This window comes from Convolutriloba macropyga, chromosome 3 (genome assembly GCF_964194025.1).
Source record: "Convolutriloba macropyga chromosome 3, txConMacr16.3, whole genome shotgun sequence".
Taxonomy (NCBI): Eukaryota; Metazoa; Xenacoelomorpha; order Acoela; family Convolutidae; genus Convolutriloba; species Convolutriloba macropyga.
This window is the reverse complement of record NC_134470.1, coordinates 61,360,454-61,383,283: the sequence shown is the minus strand read 5'-3', so window position 1 is coordinate 61,383,283 and position 22,830 is coordinate 61,360,454. Positions and strand designations below refer to the sequence as shown.

At 37.3% G+C, this 22,830-nt stretch overlaps 1 protein-coding gene across 4 annotated transcripts in view; it reads left to right on the top strand.

Moving 5' to 3' along the window:
* The first annotated feature begins 353 nt into the window (after positions 1 to 353).
* The window catches only part of LOC142337184 (uncharacterized), a 203,365-nt gene continuing 180,888 nt past the window's right edge, over positions 354 to 22,830 (top strand). The window contains exons 1-3 of one of the 4 annotated variants that reach the window (XM_075386306.1): positions 354 to 386; positions 4,924 to 4,970; positions 5,453 to 5,734. In XM_075386306.1, coding sequence (XP_075242421.1) covers positions 4,952 to 4,970; positions 5,453 to 5,734 — 301 coding nt within the window. In that variant the 5' untranslated portion in view covers positions 354 to 386; positions 4,924 to 4,951. Of the gene's footprint in view, positions 444 to 4,741; positions 4,971 to 5,452; positions 5,735 to 22,830 lie in introns of all 4 variants that reach the window. The other 3 variants (XM_075386303.1, XM_075386304.1, XM_075386305.1) reach the window with 3 other exon arrangements.

Below are 22,830 nucleotides of genomic sequence, written 5' to 3'. Positions count from 1 at the left end.
ATCGAGGGGCTATAATTGTTGTTATCAATTTCAGGAAAAGCAATCTACTCTGTGCAAGTACAATTCATGTGATGATATACAGCGCTTTACTATTAAATATAGCAAGTGTATTTGATAGGTGTATAAGTTATAAACCGGGGAGGTGGAGGCAGAATAGATCGAGGAAAACACTCAGTTTTGTATATCATAATGTTGGGTGGTATAAGGGGAAAGATGTAGCCATTAGGGCTACGCCTGTTTGCAAAAAGCAAGGCATTAATAGAGCAGATTCTCTTCGAAGGATGTTCGTGATGAATTTGTTCCCGGTTGCTCTGTTTTTTCAATCTGACTTTTGCTTTCTTCCGCATCCTATTCAGAACTGACTTCTTAAAGTCACTCCAGTCGACGTCTGAACAACAAAGTATACGAACTTAAAAAAATACTTTCGAATTCCGATCTTTTTCGTTTGCGACCCCCTCCCACACCCAGCTTAGTGCGTGCCATATTTTTACACAAGGGGTGGGGGAGGGGGTACATAACCTAAAAAGTGGGGGGGGGGGGCGCGTGGGGGTACATAAAGTACTGGATGGGGGGTATATAACGTACTGGGTGAGGGGATGTACTCAATTACATAACGAAATGGGGGGCACACGGAAAAGAACCCATCCGCATTTAAAAAAGAAATTGAGTACCCCAGAACAATTCACCAATCTTTGCTGAGCTAATTCATCGTTCATTAGTTCTGGGTCGCCAAACCTAATGTTAACAAAACAACATCGGGCAATTGCATGATTCACTAGAAACTATTCACTAAATCTCTCGTCCCCACATGAAAATGTAACCACGCAAATAGTTATACAATTAATCAGGGGCTACACGCCGCGTGTTTGCCAACCCCCCAGCCTAGTGGTCAGATAACTGAGTCTTTCCCATTATAGCCCCCCCCCCCCCAGCTTAGTAGTCAGATAACCTATAGCCCCCCTCCCCCCAAACCTGGTAAATATAATTGGGGCGGCTATAATTTCATGGGGAGGAGGCTACCCGGGTCGAGGTTTTAGGGTATTTTTTGTAAGAAATGCGGTGAATGCGGTGAATTTTTGTAAGAAATGCGGTGAAAGCGGTGAATGCGGTGAAAAAAAATAATTCACCACATTTCACCGCATTTCTTACAAAAATTCACCGCAAAATTCAACGCATTTCTTACAAAAATTCACCGCATCAACTTTTGTGGCAAAATAATGTAAGAAATGCGGTGAAAGCGGTGAATGCGGTGAAAAAAAATAATTCACCACATTTCACCGCATTTCTTACAAAAATTCACCGCGAAATTCACCGCATTTCTTACAAAAATTCACCGCATATGTTTTCCAAAGTTTACTCAATCTGATTTAAATTCACAAGAAATTTCGAAGATGTAAGTGAAAGTTGGCGCAGTGGACTAAGCAATGGAAGGCATGCACGAGGTCAGAGGTTCGAACCCATGTGGGGACAAATCTTTTTTGTAAGAATACTGAGAACGCGGTGAAAATAAATAATTCACCGCAATTCACCGCATTCACCGCAATACGATGTAAGAAATACGTGGTGAAAATTATTTTTTTTCACCGCATTTCACCGCATTTCTTACGAAAATTCACCGCCAAACCTCGACCCGGGTATAATGGGAAAGACTCCTCTATTTTTACTGTCTCCGTTGAAGGCTTTTCAAAATTTTGCCAACTTTTATAAATAATAAATTATGCAGGTCAGTTTTACAAATTTTTGTAAATGTTGCATTAGTTAAAAAGTATTTACAAATTTTTACAAACTATTCATTATTTTTTAACTAAGGTTCCTTTGAAGATCTAATCAAGATAACAAGGAGATTGGGGCTGCAAAGAGAGGTGTAATGATGTAGGAGTGGAGCTGCAATGGGAAAAGTATTTCAAAAAATGCATCTAAAAACTCTCATTTAGCGAGCCGAAACTCTCACAGTCTAAAAACTCTCACAGCCGTCTAAATCCGCAAAAGTTCTCTCAATGCGGCCCCAATACTACATCATTTTGCCCCCGAGTCCAAATTATCCTCTCTCTCGTACATAATTTTACCACCCAAAGACAAGTTACTCCCTACTCCTACAAAAAAAGGGAGTACTTTTAGAGAGAACATTCAACCCGGGATGCCAAGTAGCAGCAATGATGCATATGGAAGAATTCATATTTTTTTTGCAACAAGTAAAAATTATAACCATACGGTTAAATATACTTGAAACAAAAATACTTCAAATCATTCAAACAAAAAGAAATAACGAACATCAATCATTTTCTCAAAAAATCACTTTGTAAAATTTTCCTCACATTGTTTTCTTCCAAAAAATAAAAATAAATTTTAAACGCTCCTTCGTTGCTATTCAAAGGAATTTTTGGATCTATGCTGTTTCGGCCCCCAAGTGTGTTTTATGCCCCCAGTTACAAATTATACGTTGCTCTATAGCACGCTATATGTAAGAAAATAGCACGTGCGCTTGGAGGGTGTAAAAAATATAAGTCCACTAAGCTGGGGTGGGGGCGAAACAGAAAAGATCTGAATTTTTCATGTTGTGAGAGCAAGAAATCATTCAACGTTTTCTTAAAATCGTTTTCCTTTTAGGCCAACAGAAGCCACTGTGGTAACTTATTCCTTTTTTGTACCCACTGATGAGCAATCGAATTCAAAACAAAATTGGTTTTAAAATTCTGTCTAACCTTGAATTGTTTTGTTCGAGTCTTTTGATGAAGATTCAGATACCCGTGAAAAATTTAAGAAATTTGTGGCCTGGCTATATCATAATGAAGTCTGATTAGCGACATTCTTGTTATTATTAGCCCAGTTAATTTGTCTCTTAAGGCGTTTTTTGTTTTTTTTTGCAGATAAATTACGGAAAAAGATTGCTAAAACGATAAGTATGAAAGCACAAGTGATTTTGAAAGAAGAATGCGCGTGTTCAGGGGAATTTGATGTCTTATTAGATATTTTGATCTTATATCATGAGCCATCTTTTTAAGGTTTTATTCAGCTGCTCATCGAAATTAAGTTTCCTGTCAATTTCAATACCAAGATATCTGCAACTTATTTGTGTTGTGAGAACTTCGTTTTTGTAAGTATTAGATCCCAAATCTGAATTATTGCGCGAGAAAAAGATTAATTCGAGTTTGTTTGTATTCAAAGTTAGTTTGTCTGTCTGTACATATACTTGTTTTTTTGTTTCTTGTAAATTTTCCTTGACTTTTCCATGTAAGCTACTTTACTGTCATCTGCCAATTGAATTACTTTTTGCGGTGTGTCTATATCAGATGCTGTGTCTATATCAAAATCGCTCTCAAGCTCGCTGCCTATTTGAAGTTCCAGCTACTCAAAAATTCAACAGTGATGCGAATTTCTACGTGAGGTCAACACGCGCAGCAAACGAGCTTCTGCGACGAAACACTATTTCTTTTGACATGCCGTTTACATCTTACAAAAATGCACTCCACAACTTCCTAAAGTCATCCATTTCAAACTTCAATTCTACTGTGTCTTGTACATTCTTCATAAAATGCTACTGTAACTTCTGTCGTTGAATAGCAAATCCTATATACTTTTTGTTTCATATCATTTGGTTTTATATACTCCTTTGTACTTCCCGAAAGGTGAATTGAGTCTTTTACTACTACTACTACTACTACTAAAAGAAAAAATAGTGGTCCTAAAACAGTTCCCTGTGGCACACCTTGATCCACAATTTCTCAATCAGAGAACATGCCATTTTGTTTTACTTTTCGTCTGCGGCTGGCAAGAAATAGAAACTGCACTTCTTTCGCTTCCTGGGAAAAAAACCATACATTTCAATTTTTCAAGAAAATTGTTATGCGAAATGGAATTAAACGGTTTTACAAGGTCTAGAAAATTAGCAACAGTTTCTTTGCGTTGATCTAAATTATACGAAACTGTTTCAACCAGTTCTAAAATTGCATCTGTTTTGCTGACTTTTTTCTGAAATCCAAATTGCTCATTATTTACAATTTTATGCTTATCAATGAAATCCGTCATCTGAGTTTCGCACCAGCACTACTAGAAGAAGGAAATCATACCTCCCCAGTCCTCAGCCATCAAAGATTTGAACTCCTCGTGTGGACTGGGACTAGAATTTGACGCAGAAATGTTGGCTAGAGCAGAGAACCTGAAATTTAAAAACTAGAGCTCTCATGTATAAAGAAGCAACTTTTAAAAGGAGGCAACTTTTAAAAGTATTAACTGAACCACAATGTAAAGAACGACAAAGTTGCCATTTTTAGAGTTTGTTTATCAGTTTCGGATATTTTCAAAAATTTCTGCGACTACTTTTATTTTGGAACGTTGCAAATTCTTGGAGTTATATATAAAATTTTAGTTTTTACGGCTGGTTTTAAATTTCACGGTAGGAAAAAGAACGTCAAGTTAATCGGAACTTTGATGTTTCAATCATTTTTTTAACAATAACAGAACTTGAATATTAATTGTAGACCTCACTATTAATGGGTGCATATTATTTACATCCCCCAAGTGCATGTGTCATTTTTTAAATAAAAATTGGGATCGTTTCAGTTTGTGTCCCCCAGCTTAGTGGGCGCTTATTATTTGCACCCCCCAGACGCACGTGCAATATTTTTACATAATGATTTACTATGTAATGGCACGTGCTCTGTAACTGGGGGATGCATAACGTACTGGGGGGGGGGGGGGGGTGGGCACAAACGGAAAAGATCCAAAAATTGTTGTTCTCTAGAACTCAACTGGGTGTTGCATCACTTACTTACCCCGGGGGGGGGGGGTGTGGAGTCGGTGGAAATTTTTTTATTAAAAGGTAAATTCACGTGGTGAAATCAGATGATGAAATTGAGATGATAGGGTTATATAAATAAAATAATACGAAATGATTATGGAGGTCGATCCACTTCTTCATTCTAGGCAATCAAGGTAACCAAGTTATTTGCAAATGGATCCACCGGGAACAGGTAATAATTATCAGAAACTTCCCCGGTCAATCCCATTACAGCTCCACCCATATTAACATAGAGCTCACTGCAGCCCCCATTAGCGTAAACGTATCCTATTTGTGTGGTGTGGGGGCTATAATGGGAAAGGGTCTCCCATTATAGCCCCCCCCCCCCCCCCAGCTTAGTGGTCAGATAACCTATAGCCCCTCCCCCATCGTGGTAAAAATACCGTAATGGGGGGGGGCTATATTTTCATGGGGGCTATAATGGGAAAGACCCTGGGAAAGAACCTACTTTTTCCTTAAGCTTCACGAAAGTTTTTCTCATTATAATACCGCGCCCTTTGTAGTGGGCAAAAGTTAGGCGGATGCTGGAAAGTAAATACGTTTCAAGTAGAACCCCTGTTCGCAAATTATAGCGCCCGTCAAGATATATTTACATCAATTTATTGTGTAGGTGAGTCTATAATTAGAAAGTGCTTTTTTGTTGCTCATTTCGAGGTCCCGCATCTGGAGCTTCATACCCGGAGCTTTGTCAAGCAGTAGCTAGAGAGTATGTTTGGTCAACCCAGAAAGAGAACACAACCATCCGGTACTTTTATCTGGAGGAAGAATATCAGAACTTATTCGATTACCGGAACAAATGGGTTGACAGTGCCTACCCAAACGAGAGACTCATACCCCGAAACTTAGCATCATTTTTGCTCCAAAATATACTGGTGGGTCCAGGCAGAGATCTGGACACTACTTCACAACTGTATTATCACACAGGATGCAATTTCAGTAAGATAATTATTCTTTCCGTTCCAGGATGAGATCCGTAACCAAAGACAGTTATAGTCAGTAGAGAAAAAAAGTGCTATCCAGCCAACACTGCCAACGATGGACAGAAAGACGTCTGGATAGCACTTTTTGGATCTCTTCTGTTTCTGAACATGTAGCGGGCATTAAGTTTCGAGTTTTTGAGCCACAATAGTTGCAATTTTTCGTGTTTTTCGTCGTTTTTCGAACATTTTGATGAACCAGTCTATAATCAAGGATGGTTAAAGTTGATAAAAGTTGTTTGCAAGACATGAGTACCTTTTGTGAACATTTTGAGAGCTATATGTTTTGATACTCCAAACAAAAACACCCAAATTTACAATAATTTTCACAATTTTTTTCAAGTTTTTTGAAAATGTTTGTCACTTTTTGAGTTTTTCCAGCCCTCGTTGTCAAGAAGCCTCCTCTACGGCTTTAAAATAGGTTACGGCATAGTTTCTAGTAGTAGCGGAATGGTTTCTACATTTCAACATAACGAAATTTAGCATTTTTTTGACAAAAAGTTAAAATATTTTCAATTTTTGACACCTTTTTTTCATTATTCACGTCTTTCCAGACGCAGGTGCCTGAACATATCCCCAAGGGTTTGATAATAAGCTAATGAAAAAATTTTATTTGCCATGGAATAGCTTTCAATTTTTTAATACGACCAACTTTAGCATTTTTTAAATAAAACTAGCTTTTTTTTCAAGTTTATTGATTTTTTTTTCGGTTTTAAGGTTTATCCAGCCTCAAGAACTGTGAAGCTTCCTCTAAAGTTTGACAAAATTTTACTGTTTCGAAACGTAATGGAATAATTTTCAAGATTTCAACACCACGAATTTAAGCATTTTTTTTTTACAAAACTTGAATTTTTTGATTATTTTTGACATTTATCGTCATTATTGAAGTTTTTCAGCCTAACAGAAAATTTCTGTTAGGGTTTTATAAAAAGTTACTGTAATATATATTTTTTTGGCCATGGATTAGTTTTCAACTTTTATCACAAATTGGATCTTTTCCGTTTGTGCCCCCCCAGTACGTTATGCGCCCCCCAGTTACAGAGCACGTGCCATTACGTAGTAAATCACTATGTAAAAATATTGCACGTGCGTCTGGGGGGTGCAAATAATATGCGCCCACTAAGCTGGGGGGCACAAACGGAAAAGATCCCACAAATTTTAACAATTTTTTCTGCAATTTGCTATTTTTTCAATTTTTTTGAGCTTTGTTTTGCTCTTTTTTTAGGTTTCTCCAGCCTCAAGAGCCACATTAGCTCCTATAGGGTTTAATTATAGGTAATTGCAAAGCTTTTGGATGATTGGAACATTTTTCAAGATTTTAATATTAGCAATTTTTGAAAAAATACTGCTAATTTTTCAAATTTCTTGAATCGTTTTCAATTTTTGATCTTTTTTCCGGCTCCATGGTCATTGGGACATCTATGATAAGCTGTGGCCTAGTTTCTAGGGTTAATGTAATGGTTATCAATTTTTAATGATTCCAGCTTTAGCAATTATATAATAAATTTTTTTTCAAATTTTCGGAAAAATACCATCATGTTCCAAGTTTATGGATCTTTATGAGCCAGTGAATTTTCTTAAGGCCGGAAATGGGATACTGAATAGCCTGTTGAGACAATAAAATGGTTTTAAAGGTTTTAATATTCAGACTTTTAGCAAAATTTTGTTAAAACTTGCGGTTGTTTCTAAAATTTTTGAAAATTTTTGTCCTTTTCTGATTTTAGCGATCATTACTGGCCAACGAAGCTTTTCAAATCTTGCAGATGGGTTAATAGACATAAGTCCTGAGACGAAAAACAGTTTTGAACATTTTCACTGCTAATTGTGGGAGCTCTCTTAAATTTTGCAATATTTCGCAAATGTTTGAAATAGCAGTTTTTTATTTGTTTTTTTTTTACTAACAAGGCTAGAAAACTAAAAGTTGCAGAGTCATATCAAGCTAAAAATAGCCTTAATAAACCGTGACGAAGCCCGAAGCCAACCAGTCACCGTTTGTTTGAGAGCAATTCGCCTACCGTTAGTTGTTTTTGTTTTTCTTGGCCATGGAATAGTTTTCAACTTTTTAGTATCACAAGTTTTTGACTTTCCCATTATAGCCCCAAAGAAACTATAGCCCCGTTGTGGTATAATTATCATGATTTGAGGAGGTAGGGGTTATTTGAGCGCTAAGATGGCACATAAGTTATAATGAGAAAGCCCACAAACTTTAGCACTTTTTTATGAAACTTCAAATTTTTCAATTTTTATAAAAGAATTTTTGTCTTTTTTAGTTTTCTTCAGCCTCAAAAGCCAAGGAACCCCCTCAAGATTTTGATAATAGGTTACTGCATAGTTTCTCGATGTAAGCGAATGTGTTTCAAGATTTAAACATCAAGAATTTTAGCATTTTTCGACGAAATTTTCTATTGTTTTCATTTTCTTTTGACATTTATTGTCATTATTCGGGTTTTTTTTTCAGCCTCTGTGGTCAGCAAATCTCCTTCAGATTTTGATAATAAATTACGAAAAAATTTTATTGGCCAAGAAAAAGTTTCCAACTTTTCAATATCACAAACTTTAGAACTTTTTGATAAAACTTGCAAATTTCGAGTCAACGAACACCTTATAGGGTTTGATAATAGCTTACTGCATGGTTTCTGGATGTAATTGAATGCTTTAGTAATTTTTGATAAAAATTTTTATTTTCAAATTTTTGGAATATTATTATCATGTTTCAAGTCTGGATCTTTATTAGCCAGTGAAACTATTTCAGACTTAAAATAGAGAGACAGGATAGTCTCTGGGAACAATGAAAGGGTTCCGAAGATATTAATATCACCTTTTTGAGCACAATTTTGTTAAAATTTGCAATTGATTTTTAAAAATTTGAATCTTTTTGTCCTCTGAGTTTAAAAAATCATTACTTGCCAGCGAAACTTTTCAAGTCTGGCAGATGAGTCACATCACATAACTCCAGCGACAAAAAAGTTTTTGAAGATTTTTTCAACTGCGAAAATTGGAATTTTTCTGTTTTTGCCTTTTTCAGTTTCCCCTTTTTCAGTTTTTCTTTAAGATTTGATTACAATCAAGGCTAATAAGCTATGGTTGCAGAGTTGAATCTCATTATGAAAAACATTCCTAACTCCATCTCTCTCTGTTTCAGTTGCGGTTTCTTCCCTTCTCTTTCTCATTCGCGTTTTATCTCTCTTACACCCTATCTCTCTCTTTTTTTCCTTAATTTTGTTTTGATGCCGCACATCAGCTGCTGTTATGTGACCTGAGGTTGTCGTCTATTACGTTCATTAATGCTGATGTATAGTAGGAATGTCTTAACTGACTTAACTTGCATATTGTAGGAAATCATTGTTAATTGCTCTCAAACGAAGTATGTAGCAATTATTTTAACCTGATGGTCTTGTTTACGCAATTTTGTGTCTGACCCATTTGACTTTACATCCTCAGAAATGGGATAAAAAGACATCGCCAAGAGAGCATTAAGTTCTCTTAGAGCCTTTCAGTTCACTATTTTCCAAGTATAGATTTCACAGAAACTGTTTTGGCGACCTATAATTATGGTGTGAAGGGCGGGTCTCAGAAATTGACCCACGCCACACCCATCCCTAAAATGAGCCCCAAATCCCCAACCTTGCACAACGTTCAGGCCGTAAGTGCCACGTGCAGCCAATGATCCCCTCACTGCCCTTGTAACAATCTTCCCCCCCCCCCCGACAGCGCTCACCTCCCGCCCCTCCAATTAAACTGAAACTAGCCGTTTGAGAGCATTTCGCCCGACATCAGTTGGTTGTTTTTATATTTCTTACGCCCCGGAGCACTTAACATTTTCTTGGATAGCATCGTGATACATCACAAGGATTAATTTGTAACTGGGAGGTGTATAAGACACTACATTGTGGTGGGGGGGGGGGGGGGGGCGCAAAATCGATTTAATTTTTTTTTACCCTACTAAGCATTACCCAAATTCCACTAGTTGATTTACTTAGAACATATCATTTAGTCAGAGATCAACGTCTGGATGACCTCGTTTTTAAACTTCATTTATTATCAATCTAAAACTAAAGCCTCTTGTCTCATTTGTTGTAGTGGTTAACGAATTGAGTTAGGTTAAGTTACTTTTTCTGACAGTAGGTTTGAGGTTCCTTCCTCACTGATTTCAATGAACGTCCCTTCGGTGACTTAATAATGAAACTAAGTGAGATTAAAAAAATTTGGTGGAACTACTGTGATCAGTTTTACTTTTGCTTCGTTGATCAGAATTTTAAAAGTAAAATTAAAAGTAAACTAACTATTGGTATCAACCGATTGTGTCTCTTATTTAATCTCTTTCAAAATGATCTATGGTTTCTGTATGGTTCAATGCTATTTGGTAATCCATTATCGTCTTTGTTAAAGTTGATAATCTCTTTGAATGGTTCATTATAATTGTTTTTTAACACAACAAAAAATCATTCTATCATCAGAATAAAAATCACTCCAAATTTGCAATAACATTAACTTACATTCATTATAATAAGTTCGATTGCATCATTATTGGGTCATTGAGTTCAATGGCATCAGAGTTTGTTCATTAACATCATTCTGAAAACCCACTATGTTTTATGGCGCCACACCATCTTGCACTCATAGATGATAAAAGAACTAGTTATTTGAGATGATTTTTTATAAATAGTTAAACGTTCATAACCGCTGAAAATTGCTTTGTCTTTTTTATTTATTATCTTTGTTTTATTACTCTATTTTCCTTACTAGGATCGATTGAAGGTACACACCAAGATCTATCTCTTCTTTATATATTAACATCATTCGCTACTAAAATAGCATTACCATCATCAATTCTATTCAATGCTCGATGATTATCTTTTCGTTTCAATATTAGTTTCAACCTAAGATTGTATATAATTTTTTTCTCAATCATTAATGAAGAAAACTAGATCACTCATGCCAATCATCAATTGTCTTTGACCAAGTTCTTCAGCTTTAAAAACATCTTTTTTCCATCTTTTTCTGCTTGACTTTAACAAATTCAAATAAGTATTCTTCATCGGTAATTGTAAGTAATTTGTTTAAAAAATTTTTGTGTTAAAGATCGTTATAACCTATTGTTCTTCCAACCCTGGTTTCAAATTTAGTCTAACTTAATAGATTAAAAACCGGTAATTCACAAGTCTGATGTTCGCACCGTTTGCTTAATTACCACCACCATTTGTGATATAGCAAGTTCAATTTCAAGGTAAGAATCATGTTTTTTCAAATGGTTTTTTACCTATTGAGAATAATTTTAAAGTTGGTATTAACAGTAATCATTGTTGCTAGCTTATTTGGTTTGTATTTTTACTCTTTATTATGTGTATATTAGTATAGACAAAAAATAATTTTAGGTGTAAAGTTCATTTTAATAGCTAAAAAAGGATAATTCAATAATATGGGACTTCGCTTAAAAAACATTAAAGAGTTCACTTAAAATAGAGAGGAACATAAGCTTAACTTTGGAATGATGAGACAAAAAAAAAAATTTAACTTCAATGAACCTATATATAATATTTCAAATTTAAGTCATAACTGAATGGATTAATTTTTTTTATAATGCTAAGAGTCAGGGATAATAAAAAAAATACAAATACTAGAGACAGTGTAAACCGAACTAAAAATAATACAAAGAGTATAAACTCTACTATAAGTAAAACATCATCAGCAGCAGTTGATTACATAACAGCTGGCAAGAGCCAATGAAATATCTTGAAAGGCAGTGACCAAGAAACAGGAAGTTTACGGTAATGTTATAAAAGAAGCAGACAAGAACAAAATGAAATGTAGGATTAAAGTGATACAAGTGGTAAATACTTTTGATGTAGATATTTGAAGGAGAACTATACTGGGATTTAAAGAACAATTATATCATTATGAAAAATATTGTGCAATTAAAATGATGGATTTTAATGGATTCAATACAGATAATTTTCATTTTCTTTATATCTGGCATTGAACGCAATTGTAGAAATACGGGTTTATTTTATACTTTTAATTTACTCGAACCACCTGGTCATATGATAAATAATATTTCAAAGAAAGTCTTATATCAACTTGTAACAAAGCAAAGAATAGAAATTTTTGATTTTAGTACAGAAGATGAATATGGAAGGTCATTTGATTTAAACGGTGATGTTTTGGGTAGCATTTTACGCCTGACATAGTAAAAAAACTACTCACCCAAATGCATATTTTCAACCCAATTAGCTCTTAGTTTACCATTAGTCTTCTATCTTTAAACTTTAGCAGTATTCCTAACAGTATAAATATGAAGCTTTTTCTAAGCCTCAATAACTAACGTAAAAAATGTTTTAAACTCTACGTTTTTCAACTTCAAAAAACAACCGTGCATTTTTAAAGATGTTACTTTTCTATTCAAATAGAACTAAAAGGCTACTGTTGTCTCTAACTTTTTGTCTATCTGAAGAAAAAGGATTCCGAGAATCATTTATATTCAAATGGTTTTTTTCGTACTGTGAACAATTTTAAAATTGGTATTAACATTATTCACTGTTGCTAGCTTATTTGGTTTGTAATTCATACCCTTACTTTTTTGTAAATCATATTTTAGCCAAAATTTTTTTTTATCAGGTGTAAAGTTCCTTTTAATAGCTAAAAGTGGATAATTCAATAATATGGAACTTCGCTTAAAAAACACTAAAGATTTCACTTTAAATAGAGAGGAACATAAGCTAAACTTTCGAATGATGAGACAAAAAAAATTTAACTTCGATGAACCTATATATGATATTCCAAATTTAAGTCATAACTGAAAGGATTAATCGATTTCTATATGGCTAGGAGACAGGCATAATAAAAAAATCAAATACTAGAGATAGTATAAGCTGAACTGTAAATAATACAAATAGTGTAAAGGCTACTAAAATAATACACCATCAGCAGTAGTTGATCACATAACAGCTGGCTGGAGCCAATGAATTATCTTGAAAGGCAGTGACCAAGAAACAGGAAGTCTATGGTAGTGTTATAAAAGAGGCAGATACGAACAAAATGAAGTGTAAGTTAAAAGTGATAAAAAAGGTAATAATTTTAGATGTAGAAATCTCAAAGAGAACTATACTAGGATTTAAAGAACAATTATTTTACTATGAAAAAAACTGTTCAATCAAAATTGTTGATTTTAATGAATGCAATACAGATAATTCTCATCTTTATTATATCTGTTGTTGAACGGAATGGTAAAAAAAGGAAATACTTTAGACCGTTGAATTACTCAAACCACCTGGTCATATGATAAATAATATTCCAATGAAAGTCTTGTATCAACTTAAAACAGAGCAAAGAATAGAAAATTTTGATTTTAGTGCAAAAGATGAATATGGAAGGTCAATTGATTTTAATGGTGATGTTTTGGGTTTCAACTTACGCCTGACATAGTGAAAAAACTGCTCGCCCAAAAATATATTTTCAGTCCAATTAACTCTTAGTTTACCATTATTCTTCTATCTTTAAACTTTAGCAGTATCTATAACAATATAGCTATGAAGTTCTTTCTAAGCCTCAATAACTATAATATGTTTTGTTTTACAATTTTGTTCTATAATCTACGTTTTTCATCTTCATAAAAAATAAGCATCAAAATGAAAATAAAAGGTTACAGGTGTCTCTAGCTTTTTGTCTATCTGAAGAAAACGGATTCTGATTAACATAAACTATGCTAAATTTATTATGCCTACCTCTAAAGAACTGTTCCATTATAAGTTCCCCTTTAGCTGGTACTTCATCAAATATCATACCTTCTTTTAATAACCAGGTAGCTAATCAGGTGTAGGTAAATTTTTATATCGCGAACAAACTCAACAACGGCATCTTAATTAATACTATCTGTATCTCCATATTGATCACCATTATGACCAATTATATGTTTTTTGCAAGCCAAATTTTATCAATAATGAGAGTATTTGAAAGATATGAATTACCACATTTTCTAGGATTTGATATTATGCATCTAAAGATTTCAGGAAATTGAAAATCACCCTTAACATTCTTCGGCGAATCCCTTTCGCGGAATGCCATTATCAGTAATGGTTAAATGACTCTTCTTGAAGTCACCGAGAACCTCTGGCGTTTATAGGGAACCGCCAAGCGGTTCGAGATATTAAGTCAGAATTTTGAAGAGACTTCTGCAGAGTCACTTAACCATGCTTAATGCACGAAATGCGCACGTTTTAGAATGAAGAAAGTCAACGAATTTCAACTTCTGGCTAAGTAGCAACTTCTGGCATTTTAACTTCTGGCACTGCAGACTTTAGGCATTTAAAAATGTGCACGTGAGTGTTTTGAGTTAACACTAAAATAATAATATTTTCATTATCATTATTATTAAAATTATCATTAACCTTAACAACATCATTAACATTATGAAACTGCTTCTCGGATCTTCATCATGATCAGTAATATTGCTTGGATAATCAAGGGCAAAGGCGAAGCTCCCTCGCAGGTTGTTAAGAATACACCTACAATTGTTACCTCCAAATCTACAATTTCTCTGATCAACTAATTCCAACAGTTCATACTCCAAATAAAACTCATAATCAACTAAACTTGTAATAAATAAACCATAAGCTCCACAATAAGGTTCATCATCCACTTGTTTTTTTTTGTTTGATCCAACATGATTGTGTTCTTGTAAAGACATAGTAGGAAATTGAACACCATTACTATCAAACTAATAAAGGGGTCTCATTAAAATTTTCTCTACTTTTTGCCATTGGACTTTCTAGAGTCCAATGTGTACCATCATCAGTACTTCGCTTAACAACTAATTTGTTAATCACATTATTGGCAGTCGCACGCATCTGATCTCTCGTTATAATTGCAATCGAACGTAAAATTTTTATCAACTATATGATTTATCAAAATTTTTTATGGACTCATTCTAAACTGTGTGCTCTGTAATAAAATGTTGGAATGAAAAAAAAAACATTTTTTCGTGTTCAAAACTTGAAATTGGTTTGGGTAGCACTAACGTTCTTAGCCTTTATAGTTTACAGTTCCCGGCCAGACAATAATGCAAAACTAGAAGTGAGTTTTAAAGTCTATGAAGGGATAGAAAATGGAGAGTTTCACATGGAACAGAGTTTATTAGACATTACTTAGGACTTTTCAAAAAAGTTAACATTATTGTATTTTGGTAAAGATGTGAACTATTATTGGGAGGGAAGTGCAATTGGAGATATTAATGATCTTACAGTAAACTGCATAGCATACCTTATTGTTTGTAAACTAGTGCATTATGATATGAGTGATAAATAAATTAATCAGATATCACAATGTTTTACAACAGTTAGACATGGTGATATCCAAATGATAGTACCCTAGTCGAGAAAAAAAGTTTATCTTGTAAGATCTTACAAGATTCTGGCAGAATCTTACAAGACGATGCATCGTCTTACAAGAATTTCTTCCAAAATCTTACAAGATCTTACAAGATAAACTTTTTTCTTACAAGAATCTTACAAGACAAACTTTTTCTTACAAGAATCTTACAAGATACACTTTTTCTTACAAGAATCTTACAAGATACACTTTTTCTTACAAGAATCTTACAAGATACACTTTTTCTTTCAAGAATCTTACAAGATACACTTTTTTACTTTCAAAATTCTTTTTCTGCCTCCAGCACCTATTCTTAAGACCTATACTCAAAGAAAAAAATCTAAAACATTGCAAGATATGAATGTACACATATTTTGGCATCGACAAAAGTAAGCAGAAAAGTAAAAACATAAGAAAAATATTAATCTAAGGCATCAGAAATGGGTCTTTCGATCTTCGTTTTTTAAAGACTTTTCCTGGTTTTTCATTTCTGTTTTCTTGGTTTTCTGTTTTCTTGGCTTTCTGTTTTCTTGGTTTTCTGTTTTCTTGGCTTTCTGTTTTCTTCATTGCTCCCTTGGTTGATTTCCGCCTTGAAGTTAATTTTTCTAAAACATATACAATATTTAAAAACCCAACACAAGAACACAGAAAAACGCAAAAAAACGGGCACGATGTGCCCAAAACAGGAACACAGAAAAACGCAAAAAAACGGGCACGATGTGCCCAAAAGAGGAACACAGAAAAACGCAAAAAAACGGGCACGATGTGCCCAAAAGAGGAACACAGAAAAACGCAAAAAAAACGGGCACGATGTGCCCAAAAGAGGAACACAGAAAAACGCAAATAAACGGGCACGATGTGCCCAAAAGAGGAACACAGAAAAACGCAAAAAAACGGGCACGATGTGACCAAAAGAGGAACACAGAAAAACGCAAAAAAACGGGCACGATGTGCCCAAAAGAGGAACACAGAAAAACGCAAAAAAACGGGCACGATGTGCCCAAAACAAGAAAACCAAAAAACGCAAAAAACGGACTCGATGTGCCCAAAAAAACGATGCAGAGAAAAACGCAAAAAACGGACATGATGGGCCCAAAAAAACGATGCACAGAAAAACGCAAAGAACGGACATGATGGGCCCAAAACAAGAACACAGAAGAACACAAAAAAACGGACCTTATGTGCCCAAAACAAGAACTCAGAAAAACGCAAAAAACGGGCACAATATGCCCAAAACAGGAACACAGAAAAACGCAAAAAAACGAGCACGATGTGCCCAAAACAAGAAAACCAGAAAACGCAAAAAACGGACTCGATGTGCCCAAAAAAACGATGCAGAGAAAAACGCAAAAAAACGGACATGATGGGCCCAAAACAAGAACACAGAAAAACACAAAAAGACGGACATTATGTGCCCAAAACAAGAACTCAGAAAAACGCAAAAAACGGGCACAATGTGCCCAAAACAAGAACTCAGAAAAACGCAAAGAACGGGCACAATGTGCCCAAAACAGGAACAAAGATAAACGCAAAAAAACGAGCACGATGTGCCCAAAACAAGAAAACCAAAAAACGCAAAAAACGGACTCGATGTGCCCAAAAAAACGATGCAGAGAAAAACGCAAAAAAAACGGACATGATGGGCCCAAAAAAACGATGCACAGAAAAACGCAAAAAACGGACATGATGGGCCGAAAACAAGAACAGAGAAAAACACAAAAAAACGGACCTTATGTGCCCAAAACAAGAACTCAGAAAAACGCAAAAAACGGGCACGATATGCCCAAAATAGGAACAAAGAAAAACGCAAAAAACGGGCACGATGTGCGCAAAACAGGAACACAGAAAAACGCAAAAAAACGGGCACGATCTGCCCACAACAGGAACACAGAAAAACGCAAAAAAACGAGCACGATGTGCCCAAAACAGGAACACAGAAAAACGCAAAATAACGGGCACGATGTGCCCAAAACAAGAACACCAAAAACGCAAAAAACGGACTCGATGCGCCCAAAAAAACGATGCAGAGAAAAACGCAAAAAACTGACATGATGGGCCCAAAAAACGATGCACAGAAAAACGCAAAAACGGACATGATGGGCCCAAAACAAGAACAAAGAAAAACACAAAAAAACGGACCTTATGTGCCCAAAACAAGAACTCAGAAAAACGCAAAAAACGGGCACGATGTGCCCAAAACAGGAACAAAGAAAAACGCAAAAAAACGGGCACGATGTGCCAATAACAGGAACACAGAAAAACGTAAAAAAACGAGCACGATGTGCCCAAAACAAGAACACCAAAAAACGGACTCGCTGTGCCCAAAAAAACGATGCAGAGAAAAACGCAAAAAAACTGACATGATGGGCCCAAAAAAACGATGCACAGAAAAACGCAAAAAACGGACACGATGGGCCCAAAACAAGAACACAGAAAAGCACAAAAAACGGACTTTATGTGCCAAAAACAAGAACACAGAAAAACACAAAAAAACGGACATTATGTGCCCAAAACAGGAACACAGAAAAACGCAAAAAAACGGGCACCATCTGCCCACAACAGGAACACAGAAAAACGCAAAAAAACGAGCACGATGTGCCCAAGACAGGAACACTGAAAAACGCGAAATAACGGGCACGATGTGCCCAAAACAAGAACACCAAAAAACGCAAAGAACGGACTCGATGTGCCCAAAAAAACGATGCAGAGAAAAACGCAAAAAACGGACATGATGGGCCCTAAACAAGAACACAGAAAAACACCAAAAAACGGACATGTGCCAAAAACAAGAACACAGAAAAACACAAAAAAACGGACATTATGTGCCCAAAACAAGAACACAGAAAAACGCAAAAAACGGGCACAATGTGCCCAAAACAAGAACGCAGAAAAACGCAAAAAACGGGCACTATGTGCCCAAAACAGGAACACAGAAAAACGCAAAAAAACGGGACGAAAAAAAAAACAAACCACAACCGGAAAAAAAGACGAAAAACCAAGGAAAGGAAAACCAAACAAGAAAAAAAACAAGAAAGAAAAAAAGCAAAACCAAAAGAAAAACCAAACCAAACAACGAAAAAAAAAATCACAAAAAACAAGAAAAAAAATCAGAAACAACGAAAAAAGCACAAACCAAAAAAAAACAAAAAGAAACACGCACGGAAAAGCCTTAAACCAGAGCCTGTGCCAAACACCTAGGGGGAAGGAAAAAATGGGCCTAAAAACGGCACAGGCTAAAAGAGCCCTCCCACCTTAAGCCTAAGCACACAAGGGCAAAAGCAACGCCAAGCAAAGCAACACCTAGGGCCTGCGCCAAAAAACTTAGAAGGGAGGGGCACAGCGCAAAAAAGCGCTCAAAATCCTAATCCTAAGAGGCGCAGGCAAAACAAAAGCAAAGCAAAGAGCCTAAGAGAAAGAAAGCGCAAAAAGTGCGCAAAAAGGCACCAACCAAACCGGGTTGAAGAAGCCGACAGACCCCCCAGCCAGCCCCTGCTGAGCCTCTCTAGATCCACCTCGGGTGTCCTCTCTTCGTCCTCGGGGTGTCGTTTCCAGATCCAGCTCTGTTGTCCTCTCCTCGTCCTCGGGGTGTCGTCCTGTCATGAAGAAAAACCCGAAAACCTGCAAAACCACCCAAAAACCAAAAAGCACCCACCTAAAACCAGAACCCACCTACCAAAAACCAAAACCTACCAAAAACCCACCCACCTAAAACAAAAACCACCCACCTAGAACCCACCTAAAAACCAAAACCTACCCACCTAAAAACCAGCCACCCAAAAGACAAAACCCAACCACTAAAAACCCACACCCACCAAAAACCCACCCACCTAAAACAAAAACCACCCATCTAAAACCCAAAACCCAGCCACCTAAAACCCACCCAAAAACCAAATATCAACACACCTAAAACCAAAACCCACCTACCAAAAACCAAAACCTACCCACCTAAAACCCAGCCACCCAAAAGACAAAACCCAACCACTAAAAACCCACACCCACCAAAAACCCACCCACCTAAAACACAAAAACCATCCACCTAAAACCCAGCCACCTAAAACCCACCCAAAAACCAAAACACACCCACCTGAAACCAGAACCCACCTACCAAAAACCAAAACCTACCAAAAACCCACCCATCTAAAACAGAAACCACCCACCTAAAACCCAAAACCCAGCCACCTAAAACCCACCCAAAAACCAAATATCCACACACCTAAAACCAAAACCCACCTACCAAAAACGAAAAACCTACCCACCTAAAACCCAGCCACCCAAAAGAAAACCCAACCACCAAAAACCCACAACCACCAAAAACACACCCACCTAAAACACAAAAACCATCCACCTAAAACCCAGCCACCTAAAACCCACCCAAAAACCAAAACACACCCACCTGAAACCAGAACCCACCTACCAAAAACCAAAACCTACCAAAAACCCACCCATCTAAAACAGAAACCACCCACCTAAAACCCAAAACCCAGCCACCTAAAACCCACCCAAAAACCAAATATCCACACACCTAAAACCAAAACCCACCTACCAAAAACGAAAAACCTACCCACCTAAAACCCAGCCACCCAAAAGAAAACCCAACCACCAAAAACCCACAACCACCAAAAACACACCCACCTACAACGCAAAAACCAACTACCTAAAACCCAAAAACCACTCACCAAAAACCTACCCACCTAAAACACAAAACCCAGCCACCTAAAACCCACCCCAAAAACCAAAAATCCACACACCTAAAACCAAAACCCACCTACCAAAACCTAACCACCAAAAACCCACCCATCTAAAACACAAAAACCACCCACCTAAAACCTACCCAAAAACCAAAACACACCCACCTAGAACCGGAACCCACCTACCAAAAACCAAAACCTACCCAACTAAAAACCAGCCACCCAAAAGACAAAACCCAACCACCAAAAACCCACCCACCTACAACACAAAAACCAACAAATTAAAACCCAAAAACCACTCACCAAAAACCTACCCACCTAAAATCCAAAGCCCAGCCACCTACAACCCACCCAGAAACCAAAAATCCAAACCTAAAACCGGAACCCACCTACCAAAAACCAAAACCTGCCCACCTAAAACCCAGCCACCCAAAAGACAAAACCCAACCACCAAAAACCCACACCCACCAAAAACCAACCCACCTAAAACACAAAAACCATCCACCTAAAACCCAGCCACCTAAAACCCACCCAAAAACCAAAACACACCCACCTAAAACCAGAACCCACCTACCAAAAACCAAAATCTACCCACCTAAAAACCAGACACCCAAAAGACAAAACCCAGCCACCAAAAACCCACACCCACCAAAAAGACACCCACCTACAACACAAAAACCAACAACCTGCAACCCAAAACCCACTCACCAAAAACCTACCCACCTTAAACCCAAAAGCCCAGCCACCCAAAACCTACCCAAAAACCAAAAATCCACACACCTAAAACCAGAACCCACCTACCAAAAACCAAATTCTACCCACCAAAAACCCACCCACCTAAAACACAAACCACCCACCTAAAACCCACCCAAAAACAAAAACCTACCCACCTAAAACCCGCCCAAGAACCAAAACACACCACCGAAAACCAGAACCCACCTACCAAAAACCAAAACCTACCCACCAAAAAGCCTTCCACCTAAAACACAAACCACCCACCTAAAACCCACCCAAAAACAAAAACCTACCCACCTAAAAACCGGCCACCCAAAAGACAAAACCCAGCAACCAAAAACCCACACCCACCAAAAACCCACCCACCTACAACACAAAAACCAACAACCTACAACCCAAAAACCACTCACCAAAAACCTACCCACCAAAAACCCACCCACCTAAAACACAAAAACCACCCACCTAAAAACCACCCAAAAACCAAAACACACCCACCAAAAACCAGAACCCACCTACCAAAAACCAAAACCTACCCACCAAAAACCCACCCACCTAAAACACAAAAACCACCCACCTGAAACCCACCCAAAAACCAAAACCTACCCACCTAAAAACGAGCCACCCAAAAGACAAAACCCAGCCACCAAAAACCCATCCACCTACAACACAAAAACCAACAACCTACAACCCAAAAACCACTCAACAAACACCTACCCACCAAAAACCCACCCACTTAAAACACAAAAACCACCCACCTAAAACCCACCCAAAAACCAAAACACACCCACCGAAAACCAGAACCCACCTACCAAAAACCAAAACCTTCCCACCAAAAACCCACCCACCTAAAACACAAAAACCAACAACCTACAACCCAAAAACCACTCACCAAAAACCTACCCACCAAAAACCCACCCACCTAAAACACAAAAACCACCCACCTAAAACCCTTCCAAAAACCAAACACACCCACCGAAAACCAGAACCCACCTACCAAAAACCAAAACCTACCCACCAAAAACACAAAAACCATCCACCTAAAACCCACCAAAAAACAAAAACCTACCCACCTAAAAACGAGCCACCCAAAAGACAAAACCCAGCCGCCAAAAACCCATCCACCTACAACACAAAAACCATCAACCTACAACCCAAAAACCACTCACCAAAAACCTACCAACCAAAAACCCACCCACCTAAAACACAAAAACCACCCACATAAAACCTACCCAAAAACCAAAACCTACCCACCTAAAAACCAGCCACCCAAAAGACAAAACCCAGCAACCAAAAACCCACACCCACCAAAAACCCAACAACCTACAACCCAAAAAGCACTCCCCAAAAACCCACCCACCTATAACACAAAAACCACCCACCTAAAACCCACCCAAAAACCAAAACCTACCCACCTAAAAACCAGCCACCCAAAAGACAAAACCCAGCAACCAAAAACCCATCCACCTACAACACAAAACCAACAACCTACAACCCAAAAACCACTCACCAAAAACCTAACCACCAAAAACCCACCCACCTATAACACAAAAACCACCCACCTAAAACCCACCCAAAAACCAAAACACACCCACCGAAAACCGGAACCCACCTACCAAAAACCAAAACCTACCCACCTTAAAACGAGCCACACAAAAGACAAAACCCAGCCACCAAAAACCCATCCACCTACAACACAAAAACCAACAACCTACAACCCAAAAACCACTCACCAAAAACCTACCCACAAAAAACCCACCCACCTATAACACAAAAACCACCCACCTAAAGCCCACCCAAAAACCAAAACCTACCCACCTAAAAACCAGCCACCCAAAAGACAAAACCCAGCAACCAAAAACCCACACCCACCAAAAACCCACCCACCTACAACACAAAAACCAACAACCTACAACCCAAAAAGCACTCACCAAAAACCCACCCACCTAAAGACAAAAACCACCCACCTAAAACCCACCCAAAAACCAAAACACACCCATCGAAAACCAGAACCCACCTACCAAAAACCAAAACCTACCCACCAAAAACCAACCCACCTAAAACACAAAAACCACCCACCTAAAACCCACCCAAAAACCAAAACCTACCCACCTAAAAACGAGCCACCCAAAAGACAAAACCCAGCCACCAAAAACCCATCCACCTACAACACAAAAACCAACAACCTACAACCCAAAAACCACTCACCAAACACCTACCCACCAAACACCTACCCACCAAAAACCCACCCACCTAAAACACAAAAACCACC